This window comes from Centroberyx gerrardi, chromosome 22 (assembly GCF_048128805.1).
Source record: "Centroberyx gerrardi isolate f3 chromosome 22, fCenGer3.hap1.cur.20231027, whole genome shotgun sequence".
Classification (NCBI taxonomy): domain Eukaryota; kingdom Metazoa; phylum Chordata; class Actinopteri; order Beryciformes; family Berycidae; genus Centroberyx; species Centroberyx gerrardi.
This window is the reverse complement of record NC_136018.1, coordinates 7,579,569-7,591,503: the sequence shown is the minus strand read 5'-3', so window position 1 is coordinate 7,591,503 and position 11,935 is coordinate 7,579,569. Positions and strand designations below refer to the sequence as shown.

Below are 11,935 nucleotides of genomic sequence, written 5' to 3'. Positions count from 1 at the left end.
TGATTCAACATGACAGTGATGTCAGTTACTCAATAAGAGAGCATACGATTTGCTCACTCAAAATAAAAACATTTTAATCAGAAAAAATGAATGCGTCGACTGCAATATCTCTTTAACTGTAGATTAGAAAAATAGCGTAACTGCATTTGTGTAGGCTGTATTTGCAACATTTAGACATGGCTGCACGTTGACATCTGGGAGCTGTTTGATATTTTCGGGAATGTTGATGAACAGACACACATCACACATGTCTGTTAATGCATGTCTATTTGATAATATGAACTATGTTCTTTTTCATTTTTCTTTTGACCAGACAGTATGTTTTTGTTATATAATGCATTGAAATAAAATTTATAAAATCGTGATGGTACAGAATTTCTATTCATTATAATGATTGTTGTCTAAATTAAAAGAATATACCTCATTGAGTATTTTCGTCATTTAAGTTTAAAAAACGATTGGGATTGTAATTTTAGTCACACTTGTGCAGCCCTACAACATAGCCTTTAAACCAAAACATCCCAGTTGTCCATGCTGTCAAACTGAAGGTCTCCCACTCAGTTAGATCCATGATACATGAGTAGACCAAGGAGCGTAATTCTGTTGCCCAGTGGGGTCTGAGGCAGCCGGGCTCTGGGCTCTGGGCCACTGCTGTGCTCAGACAGATGGAGGAGCCCCTCACCATGCCAAGGCAGCCCAGACAAACAGACCTGCCATCTGACTAACCAACCTGCCTGTCCTCCCCCCATCTCTTCCTCCCCCTCCCTCCTCCTCCCCTCTTTTTCTTCACTGTCTTCCTCTTCCCTGCCACTCCTCCGCTTGTAGTCTGGCCAACCTGGTGACGTTGGAGCTCAGGGAGAACCTGCTGAAGTCTCTGCCCACGTAAGTGTCCCCTCCTTCAGGCACACATGAGCCGGGCTCGGCCTCTCGTCGAATTCCCCACTATCTCCATCAAAAAGTGCAAGTGACAGTATGATATGACGACGATCGCTCAAAACATGAAAGAATTCTCACAGTTAGCATACTGGGTGCCGTTGCTATTTGCAGATCAACAGCATGTCTGATCATGAGCAAACAGCCTAAGCCTCTAGCTAGAACCTCCCTGATCTCTGAACACAGCGGTTACGGGAGAGAGAAAGAATCAGGACCGCTTGCCAGCACTAGTCGTTAACTTTAGCAGCGCGGGGTTTGAAAACATTCCTCCCATATGTTAGTACATGTGAATGACTGGTATGTGTTTATCGTATGCAAAGCTACGCTCACATTGTTCTTTCCGGGCGCATATTTGTGTGATTGACTGTCTGTGTGCTGTTCTGTGTGTATATTCAGGTCACTCTCTTTCCTGGTGAAACTGGAACAGCTGGACCTGGGCAGCAATGAACTGGAAGTTTTGGTAAGCCCAAACAACTTTTACCACACAATATAGATAACACTCTCTCCTCCAGTGTTCAGGCCGCACAAAAACACACACTCTCTTGTTTATGCTCTGCCACAAAAAGACATACTTCACGTTTGTGCTGCCAGTGCTGCACACACACACACACACACACACACACACACACAACCACGTTTCACAAATATCCTTGTCTCATTCCCACCACAAAACTTAGGATCCAAACCGCATATTTACCCCACAAACACAACAGAGCCGGTCTGTCAGACCTGGGGCCCTGCATGTACTGCACCCTAGAGTGAGTGCTGGTTTTAGCCTGGGAACGCCCACCTGTCTCAATAGGACAGGGTAAACAATGCCTGGTGACCTGACAAGGGCGGAGGCTGAGCAAACAGTTGACATCATGCTGAAACCTTGCCTGCCTGTCTGCCTGTCATATGCCAACGCTCCACTGACATTCTCCTTAATGTCATTTATCACTCAGAATTCAAATTTGAGCGCATTTTCAAAGACTCTGTTGTTCCTAAAGTTTTGCCAGTGTTGCAAACAAATACATGTTTATTGAATTGATTTTGGAGCTTCCACAAAAGCTTAAGGGACAACAGATTCACACAAAGAGCAGAGCGGCATTTAAAGGTCTTATTCAACTGTTAACTGCAGTCAAAATGATGGAAAATCAGATGATTCAATTTAAATTCAAAACTGAAAATGACAATCCTGCAAGAGTCATACTGAAGACTGCGACTCCAAGGTTCAAAAACTAGAAAAGGCCCAGTTCTACCAAGTGCTGACATGAAACTGATGTGAATGACTGATGCTTATAACCATCCATTTCATCTCGACATACAAGCCTGAGTCAGAGCGAGTCTGTGTTTAGGGCGTATGATTTGTGTTTATGTTTTCTGCGGCCTCAGCCTCTCTTAACGAATCCCAAATGGCGCATGTTTAAGTGCAGTGGATGGTGTGTGTTTGCCTCCACTCACTATTGCGTGCATCGTTGGAAAACACACAGTCCCCCCGGCTTTGTATCACAAACATGAGCAAAAATAACAAACTTGCCCTTTCTCTCTCTCTCTCTCTTTGCGCTCCCTCCTCTTCCTCCCTCTGCTTCATCCCTTCTCTCCCAGCCGGACACCCTGGGTGCCCTCCCCAACCTGAGGGAGCTGTGGCTGGACCGCAACCAGCTGTCCTCATTACCACCAGTGAGTACAGCTTCTTGATCTTCTCCTCATTCTGCCTAGTTTCAAGATAGTGACAGTGATAGTGGAAAATTCCCATGAAACTGCATTGTAAACAAGTGGATTTATCGTCCGCTGGCAGAATTTCTCACTTGTTTTCAGAAAAAAATACCATTTTAATACTGAGGATGTGACTAAATAAGCGTAGGATGAGACCTGGTACGATGTGTTTCAAGATAGTGACACTTTTTCTAGAAAATTCCTATGAAACTGCATTGTAAACAAGTGGAATTATCGTCCGCTGACAGACTTTTTTACTTGTTTCAAGAAATACGACTTTAATACTGAGGATGCGACTAAATGAGGCTAGGATGACACTTGGTAAGGTGGACATTTTTTGCAGTGAGGGTGATATTTGAATAGCATCCATGTGGCTCATCATTAATGCTTGTTGGTGTGTGTGTGTGTGTGTGTGTGTGTAGGAGCTGGGGAACCTCCGGAGGCTGGTGTGTCTGGATGTGTCAGAGAATCGTCTAGAGGAGCTTCCCTCAGAGCTGAACGGCCTCCTGGCTCTCACTGACCTGCTGCTCACACAGAACCTGCTGGAGATCGTCCCAGACAGCATAGGTGACAAATACAAGCGGGAGGAGAGAGAAAAGTTGTCTTACACTCAATAGCTAACTTCCCATCCAAGTATTTCAATTCAAAATTATGATGTATCGAATTACAAAAGCTGGATTGAAACAGCGAATTCAGCAAACAATAACGCAATGTTTCTGTGGCCAGTTGAGGCTGGAATGTTTTTGGGTGATAAAGAAATTATGTGATTAATGGCAATGGACACACATTTGTTAAATAGATAATGATAAAGTGATGTTTATCATCATCTGTCCACCATCACCTCCCAGACATGTCATACGTTCTGTCACTCCTGTTTCTGTGTTTTTGGACAGTATGAAATAAGGCCAACATTAGCTAACAACTTGCCCAATACTAATCAATTCTTGAAAAGCTCCTTCCATTTTCACATTGTTGTGTTTTTATTTGAGAGTTGATGAAGAGCAGCTGATGAAGACTTACCTAATTCCTATTTCACTTTTTGCAAAATTTCAAATGTTTGCTTAAATTCCCTTTACAGTTGGATGGGAACATAGTTAATCTAAATGGAATTTATTGTCCTATTATATTGAGGCCCGACCACCTGACTAGTGTTTCATTGTGTGAATAAAGTGTGTTTTTTAGGTACTTTCCAAAGTTTGCCATCTCATTAGGCTGCACTGTTGATTAAGTAGATCCTGAGCAGACCAAGTGTGTATTGGTGGCACTGGATAGTGTTCTGCTAAACTAGAACAACACTGCCCTCTACTGGGGAAACGATGCCAGTGAGCAGCAGCATAGGCATAAACAGTTGCTCTTTATCTGTTGCTCCTAGGTGAAGACTGTATGGTGTGTTACCTTTGCTAGTGTCTGGCTTGGTGCTGTGGTTTTTAATGGTATTGTGTTTTGTGTCCAGGCTGTCTGAAACAGCTGTCCATCCTGAAGGTGGACCAGAACAGGCTGACCCACCTGACTGATTCTATAGGAGAGTGTGAAAACCTGACAGAACTCGTCCTGACAGAGAACCTTTTACAGGTAGGGAGCTGTGAACCACTTACAACAGCCATATAATGAACCTATGGGAATTAATGCATTACCATTAACATAAAAGTCCCATTAACAACTATTAAGGTCCATTATCGATTTCCCCCTTCATTCATGCCGTGGCTTCTGTCTCCCTCTCTCAAAGTCACTGCCTCGCTCCCTGGGCAAGCTGAAGAAGCTGACCAACCTGAATGTAGACCGCAACCGGTTGGGCAGCGTGCCCAACGAGCTGGGCGGCTGTGCCAGCCTCAATGTTCTCTCATTGAGAGACAACCGGCTGGGCAAACTGCCTGCTGAGCTCGCAGATGCCACTGAGCTCCATGTGCTGGACGTGGCTGGAAACAGGTAACCTCACTAAACACCCTGAACTGTTAATGCACTGCAGCTTCTCAGACTTAAGGTCAAAGCCTTAAAGGGAAAGCTTAGACTAAAATAGAATTTGTGTATTACCAGTGTCCTGCAGAGACATTGTACCTCCAATTTAGCCTTTTTAATGTAATTGAGAGTGAACATTGTCACCTATGTGCAGAAATATTTTCATAACTCTGGCGCCAAGCCATTGAAAATGTATTGTAAAATGTCAAAAATGCATCAGTGTCAATGGGTAATTCAGACAGATTTTGATAATTCCTGAACCAGGTTTCTCCATTATCATGACATTGTTATTCCTGTGAACATACACATTTACCAGTAAGCAGGATCTGATGTTAGGAGTACCTAGAAATGTTTACTAATGACATCACACTATGGAGTCTCTGTTCTCTGAACTCTAATTCTAGGGGAGAGGGTTTTGTGATCATTAATTTAACCATTCACGATCATAGGAATAGCATGTAAATTCTGTTTTACTATATATATTTTTTTTAATCTTTTACCTTCACTGAATAAGCAAGGTTATCTCTCATCTCACCTCACCTCGTCTCCTCTTTTGTCATTCCTCCCCATGTCCAGATTACAAAACCTGCCTTTTGCCCTGGCTAACCTCAACCTGAAGGCCATGTGGCTGGCAGAGAACCAGTCTCAGCCCATGCTCAAGTTCCAGACAGAGGATGATGAGCGGACAGGGGAGAAGGTGTTGACCTGCTACCTGCTGCCTCAGCAACCTTCCCCCAGCCTGGGTGAGAAGCACTTTTTCATAGCAGCATGAGTTTTTCATTGTTTTTCTTGGGGCATCAAGGACATTTCAGCCCTCTTTACCTGTGGGCTGTCCAGTTTCATCACGGTTTATAGCACTAATTTTCTTTTTTTGAGCAATATCTGCCTAATAAAAGAATGTAAAAATTATATTATTTTGAAAATTTAACTATGAATATTCACAATTTTCACACAACTCACTCCAACTCCCTCTTCCCATCTACTTCGTCTACTATACTTTTACTGCTCAACTTAAGATCTTAAGAAAAATCTCCTTTGTTTATTTTTAGGATCTATACTATTTGAAATGTCTACCATACCTTCCAATGGGTAGGACTTTTCAGTAACAAGTAACAAGTAACAACTCCGTCTGACATGGATGATGGCTGATATTTGCAGTTTTACGACGTGTTTTGAAATTGTTTTTAGCTAGCTACCACAAATGTGTCGTGGGACTGAAGCTGTCTATCCAAAGGTATTTCTACTGCTATCACAGCACATTTTGACACCCTCCTCTCCTCCACACTCTCCCTCTTTTTCCACAGAGAACTTGCTACAGAACAGTGTGGATGACAGCTGGACAGACAGCAACCTGAACAGAGTGTCAGTCATCCAGTTCCAGGAAGAGACCAAGGCTGAGGAGGAGGATGACGAGGCCGCCGCAGAGCGCAGGGTGAGGAAACACAACCACGCAGTGTCAGTTTGTGTTCTTTTCGTGTCGTCTTGTTTAGATGTTGTTCCATGTTTTGCCCTGCTACTTTAAAGCTGTAAGGGATATCGATGCTTTTGAAGTCGTTCAAAAGCGTCGATACACCATTATTGTGCTTTGTTTGAGCTACTGAATTGATGTTTTGATCTTGATTGAAGTTTTTTCTGGTTTTCTTTGCCTCAGGGCCTTCAGCGCAGAGCCACACCCCACCCCAGTGAGCTGAAGGTGATGAAGAAGGTGATTGAGGAGAGGAGGAATGAAGCCTACACATCCAAACCTGACGGAGATGCAGAGTCCCCCGACCCACAGGTACAGTACATACAGCGTACTGTATTAGCCGTCATTTGGATGTCCAGTTCTGTCTTATAAATCGAGTTAACTGGTAAAACAGTGAGATCGTATGGTGAATCTGGGGAATCACCTGACACTGGCCAGTAGACAAAAAGCTTCTTTCCCGCCCCGTTTGTCACACTATTAAGCATAGAATGAAACAGAAATGGGATTCCAGTGCTGCGTAATCAACCATTGGTCCTGATTTACTCAAGCTGATGTTGTTGGCTACAGGAGAAGCGGCTCAGTGACCTTTCCAATCAGAGCCATGACTCCCAGGCCTCCAACAGCACGGTGTCGGCCAACTCCCACGAGGAGAGACGGGGTTTGACTGCCACCACGCAGGGGGATGACCTAGTGGACGGCCACTCCCCCCAGGAGGAGGAGGAGCTGGATGAGATGGAGGTGGAGTACATTGAGGTGAATATTCAAAGCATCTTATCCCTAAAAGTATGATTTCCCCTACAGTGTCTCTGATTTTTAATAAGAAAGAAATATGTATATGTTTGGCTACTATTTGTATTCTCCCTCCCCCTCTGTTTATTTAACTACCCTCCCTTCCCCAGCCCACTGTGCACTTTGCGGAGGAGCCCATCATCCGTGGCGGGGATGAGGAGGACGAGGATGACGGGGAGGACGGCGAGAGGAGCGAGGAGGAAGACGAGCGGCCGGCTTTCCCCACGGAGAAGCAGCGTCTGATCAGGAAGGACACGCCGCACTACAAGAAGCACTTCAAGATCACCAAGCTGCCCAAGCCCGAGGCCGTGGCCGCGCTACTGCAGGGCTTCAGTCCTGACGGCCTCAACCCCCCGACCCAGGCCGCTGAGGACGAACAGGAGGACGAGGAAGACGAATGTAATGTCACCCCTCAGCACCATCACAGAATGGAGGCGCCAGAGCTGGAAGACAGCCGGCACCTCCAGGTCAACTCCAGTCAAGTCAAGGTAAAGGAGAAAGCCCGGGGCGGGGAGGATGCAGTTCAGGGATGTGGGAGTAGCTGAGTAGAAGATGTTACATATCAAACATTAGGATATCTTCATTTGCCTAGGTTGTATTTGTGCACAGATAAGTCAAAAACTAGTTTAATGACATAAGTTCATATACACTCCGCTGGTTCAGTGACAATAGGGCCTCTCATTCACTGCATCATTATACCACACATATAGTAGTTTTACATTGGTCTTCCTAGTTGCATTTCATAAAAACTTATGTCACGGGTGCATCATACACCCAGTCAGTTTGTTTAGGATATTTTATCCTTCAAATTCTCTGTCCATGCTATTAGAATATATTTGCAATGGCTTGCTCATTGCCTCTATGCAAACACCTAATCTGCATAGAAGCCCCTTACCACCTTGCAACTTGCATTCAGTTTGGAGTGGGCTGCTAGCACTTGATTGAGAAGGATATGCCGTTGCATGCAGGGTCATTGTGCAAATAAACACGCCTGCCCCTGTGCTAGAAATTGAGGGGGATGTTTTCTCAGGAGTTGACTTTGTGGTTTTACTCTGCTACACACTCACCAATAGACTCGTCTCAGAATAGCTCAATCAAAGCTTGGCTTTCTCCCTGCTCTGTCCCGTGCAAGGACGAGATGTCCTCCGCCAAAGGCCTACAGACACTCAGTTGTCATCATTGACTGTCCTCTTCATGAACCCTACACCACTTGGGTCACATTAGATATGATACAGTAACAACAAAGAGACATTGTGAGAAATGGCAATATGCTAAAAAAGATTCTCATACTTGGAGATAGATCAAAGAAATGTTGTGTTTTGCTGATTAGTGGTGGGATCCAGATAGCCTCTTGCCCTTTCTTAATGTACTGTTAACATGCCAGATATGAATTCTGCGTTTTATGTCAAATGACGATGCCTTACCCTCCCAAGCAGCTGACTTCTAGCCCAGCTCCTCTTGCGCCACCACCTGCCCATTTCAGTTCTACGCTTCTCACCATATCATTTGCTCCTAAATTTAATTGGTTAATAATGAACTTTTCACACACCTGCTTTCATAACTTTGTGCGTGTGTGTTGCGTGTGTATGTATTGAGTGAGTGAAGTCTGCTGAGATATTGTTGTTTATGAGAATGAATCTCCTCATTGATCACCAGTAATCAACAAGCCTCAATGAGATCTTTTTGATTTGTCATGCTAATTGTCTTTTTTTTTTTTTTTAACATTGTGATCAAATCTCAATCCCTGGTCCTACATCAGCCGGGACCCATCAAATCTGCTACTTTATATTTACTGAATGAGATTTGTGTTTGTGTGTATGGGTGTGTGTCTGTCTGTGTGACGGCCCTCAGACCAACCAGAACGTTTATTGGCAGAGTTGGAATGCGGAGATCCAAAGACCCTTATTTTTATATGATATGATATGATAATGATGCAGGTCTATTCTTGTTTGTGACTTTGGAATTATTTCAAGATGATAGAATATCAGATAGAAGATTCTTCATGGTTCTTACAAATCTAATTCAAAAAGACACATTTTTTTCTGTTATTGTACTGATTTTCTTTAATTTTTTTTTTCTGTTACTGATTTTCAGAGAGTTATCTTGTAAAAATCCTTTGGCGTATCATAGGCTGAAAGTGTTACATGCGTCTCAAATAACTTTTCAGGATGAACGGCTCATTCGGTCTTTTGGTACAGTTTAACAAACATGACAAGTAGGCCTGCTGTCCATTTAAATCAGAGCTTGCTACTGCCGGAGAGCTGGTTCTGCGGTGTTAAGGCTGGGTTTACTCTGGTATGGGAGCCTTTGCTTTCTTTCGTCCACTCCTCTCTACACTGTGTGGTTTGCACTGTGGCTGAGCTCCTGGGTCTTGTCTTTCCACCTCTGCCTGTATTTGCTTCTGGTGGCTGGGGAGTGAATGTGGGATGGGCTCTGCTTCAAGGTGGTCCACCCCAGTGGACGCACGCGGAAGTCACACAACCCGCAAGCAGACAGTGGAGTGTTTGGTTTTGGTTGGTGAGGTAAATTGAAAGTGCGAGTGAGTGCGTTTTTTTTTTTTTTGTTTTCTTTTCATTTATTTTGTTTTGTTTGTATTTTTGTGTATGCGTGTGTGCATATTTTTATTTTTGGCCTCACTAATCCGCATGCCTCTCGCTGGTTCCTGTCCTAACAGGGGGTGTCATTTGATCAAGTCAATAATCTGCTGATTGAACCTGCTCGAATTGAGGAGGAAGAGGTCTGTACCTACTCTTTCCCATCCAATCTGTCTCTCCCTCTCTGTCTCTGTCTGTCACTCACCCACTCATTCACCCACCGGCATTCAGAGGGGGGAAACAACCCACAGAAATCAATGATTAATCCAAGCCAATCACTAGGGAAGCCCTCACCATAACTCATTTATGACATGGCCAGTGTGGTAGAGCCTGGATGCGGTAATGCAGTAGGGTTTTTTCCTGTGGACATTCAAACACCATTACATCTCTGATAGTAAACTCCTGACAAATGCACTGATAGACAACCGTATTGTCAGCTTCCAATGCATCCTGGGAAAGGTTGAAATGGTCGTTCTCATGGGATTCCCATTTGATCATCACTTGTTCTGGAGGCAAATATACAAGGTCCCCACGGGTCCTTGAAATCCTTGAAAGTTTGTGAATTTGAGAAAAAAAAATCAAGGCCTTGAATGTTTTTGAAAATAGACATAAATAGACATGGGTCATTGAAAGTGCTTGAATTTATATATTTGTGTTAGAGAAGGCAAGAGACCACATAATCTGCCATCACTGTAACACAGTTGAGAAGTGTTCACACATTCAAGCCTCTCTCTCTTTTTAATTGTTGTCTGTGAGCTTCTGTAAAGCCTGCTAGTTCTCATTATAAAAATTATCAGTGTTGTAACAGTAATTAACCTTGATTCGTGTCTCAAACTATGCCGTGGGTCCTTGAATTTGAGGAAATTGGGCCTGGAAAGTCCTTGAAAAGTCTTTGAATTTGATGTTTAAGAAGGTGTGTGAACCCTGAATATAATATACAGCTAATTTCAAATAGGGTTAGAGCTAGTTAACCTACTCAACATGCCCTGCAGGCTACGTTTCAGACTTTGCCTTCCTATTCAGTGCGTGCACGACTCGGAAGGAGCACCACCTGTTGGACCAACACCACATGCTGCATCCTAGGTGGTGTTGTTCACTAACATGCTTTCAGTGCTTGGCTGCATTAAATCTTAATCGTTTTCAAGCTGCATTGACGAGAAACGCCAGGTTATGAACCGCAGCTTTGTGCACAGCACCCGAAGTAACTCTAAAACAAAAAATGATGGTGAATTTATTGGAAACTCTGACATTCCCAAGGAATCATTTCCCTGGATGCCCACAAATGTGATGTCCTCAAGTCAAGCCACACCTGTAAAATGTTCTCCATTATCTTGAGCAGCATAAACAAAACGATTGTGTGCCTCTTAGTCACCCTCCCAGGGTGTTTTTTTTTTTTATTTCTCTGAAATGCTGGCACTGCATGAAATGTGCAGTTTGATTAATGTCCAGGAAAACAATTGCTCAACAGAGCTGCAGCTTTGGCTGTAGACCGGATTGTAGAAGTCCCAGCCCAACTTCAGGTTCTACCACACTATGCCTTCTCCTACTTTTCCTCTGCTTCTCTTTCTTTGCTCCTTTTCATCCCCTGTCCACGCTGTGTTGCCCTGGAGTGAATGGGCTGGATGCGCTGTGATGATGAAAGTCTGCAGCACCATCTTCTTTCAGGTTTTTCTGGGCATGCAGGTATACAGAGATGGTTTGTAAAACTCAGCTGCCAAGCAGAGGAAGAGCGTTGAAAGAACACCCGAGGAAGAAGTTCACTTCTCAAAAGTTCAGCTTACACCCGCATTGAACGTACATGGTTGTTACGGCTTAACTGGACAAAAGATAACAATCTATGTTGTATTACATAGGTTTACTGTTTTACAGAAATGGTTTTATCATCTTGAAATGTGTTATTTTCCAACACCTCAGCTGTTTTTTCACTCTCAGCACTCGGCACACAGCTGTAGTTAAATCAGTTTCTATAAATCACAGAAAAAGCCCAGGGTCTTGCATACCTAAAGATATGTAATGTAGATAAAAAAAAATGGTGTGTTTGCAATATTATGTGTATTCTTGAATACACTGACTGCTATGCTATTTGGCATTGGTGAAGAAGACTTGGCATTAATATTTCAGTTGATTTAAGTTTGTTATATGGTATGGTAGAACATTTTTACATTTTAGAAAATGTAGCTCAGTTTGAGTTAATGAACAGTTCAACACCAGCGGTCTTAAAGTATGATATTCAATGGATTTATAATCTGAATAGCCACATATTATATTCAGTGGATTTATAATCTGAATAGCCACATATTAGTGTTGAAGGTAGGGCAGGGAACAAAATGTGTTGTCCACTGGCCACAGAGTCGCTGATTGATTCCAAAACTGAGAAGTCACTTTATTCTTCAGAATAAAATTTGAACTTTGAATGATTGCTGGTTACCTGCTAAAGTGGCAGGTCACCAAAGTGGTAAACAAACTCATGAGCAGCAGCCAAAGTTTACCAGCACTTTGC

At 43.3% G+C, this 11,935-nt stretch overlaps 1 protein-coding gene across 3 annotated transcripts in view; it reads left to right on the top strand.

Moving 5' to 3' along the window:
- scrib (scribble planar cell polarity protein) overlaps window positions 1-11,935 on the top strand; it is a 75,548-nt gene that overhangs the window by 33,632 nt on the left and 29,981 nt on the right. For all 3 annotated transcript variants that reach the window (XM_078291444.1, XM_071921462.2, XM_071921461.2), the window contains exons 5-16: window positions 826-882; window positions 1,330-1,393; window positions 2,521-2,595; window positions 3,054-3,198; window positions 4,085-4,203; window positions 4,358-4,557; window positions 5,164-5,330; window positions 5,892-6,019; window positions 6,239-6,364; window positions 6,620-6,805; window positions 6,952-7,329; window positions 9,516-9,578. In XM_078291444.1, the coding sequence (XP_078147570.1) occupies window positions 826-882; window positions 1,330-1,393; window positions 2,521-2,595; window positions 3,054-3,198; window positions 4,085-4,203; window positions 4,358-4,557; window positions 5,164-5,330; window positions 5,892-6,019; window positions 6,239-6,364; window positions 6,620-6,805; window positions 6,952-7,329; window positions 9,516-9,578 (1,708 nt within the window). The remainder of the gene's footprint in view (window positions 1-825; window positions 883-1,329; window positions 1,394-2,520; window positions 2,596-3,053; window positions 3,199-4,084; window positions 4,204-4,357; window positions 4,558-5,163; window positions 5,331-5,891; window positions 6,020-6,238; window positions 6,365-6,619; window positions 6,806-6,951; window positions 7,330-9,515; window positions 9,579-11,935) is intronic.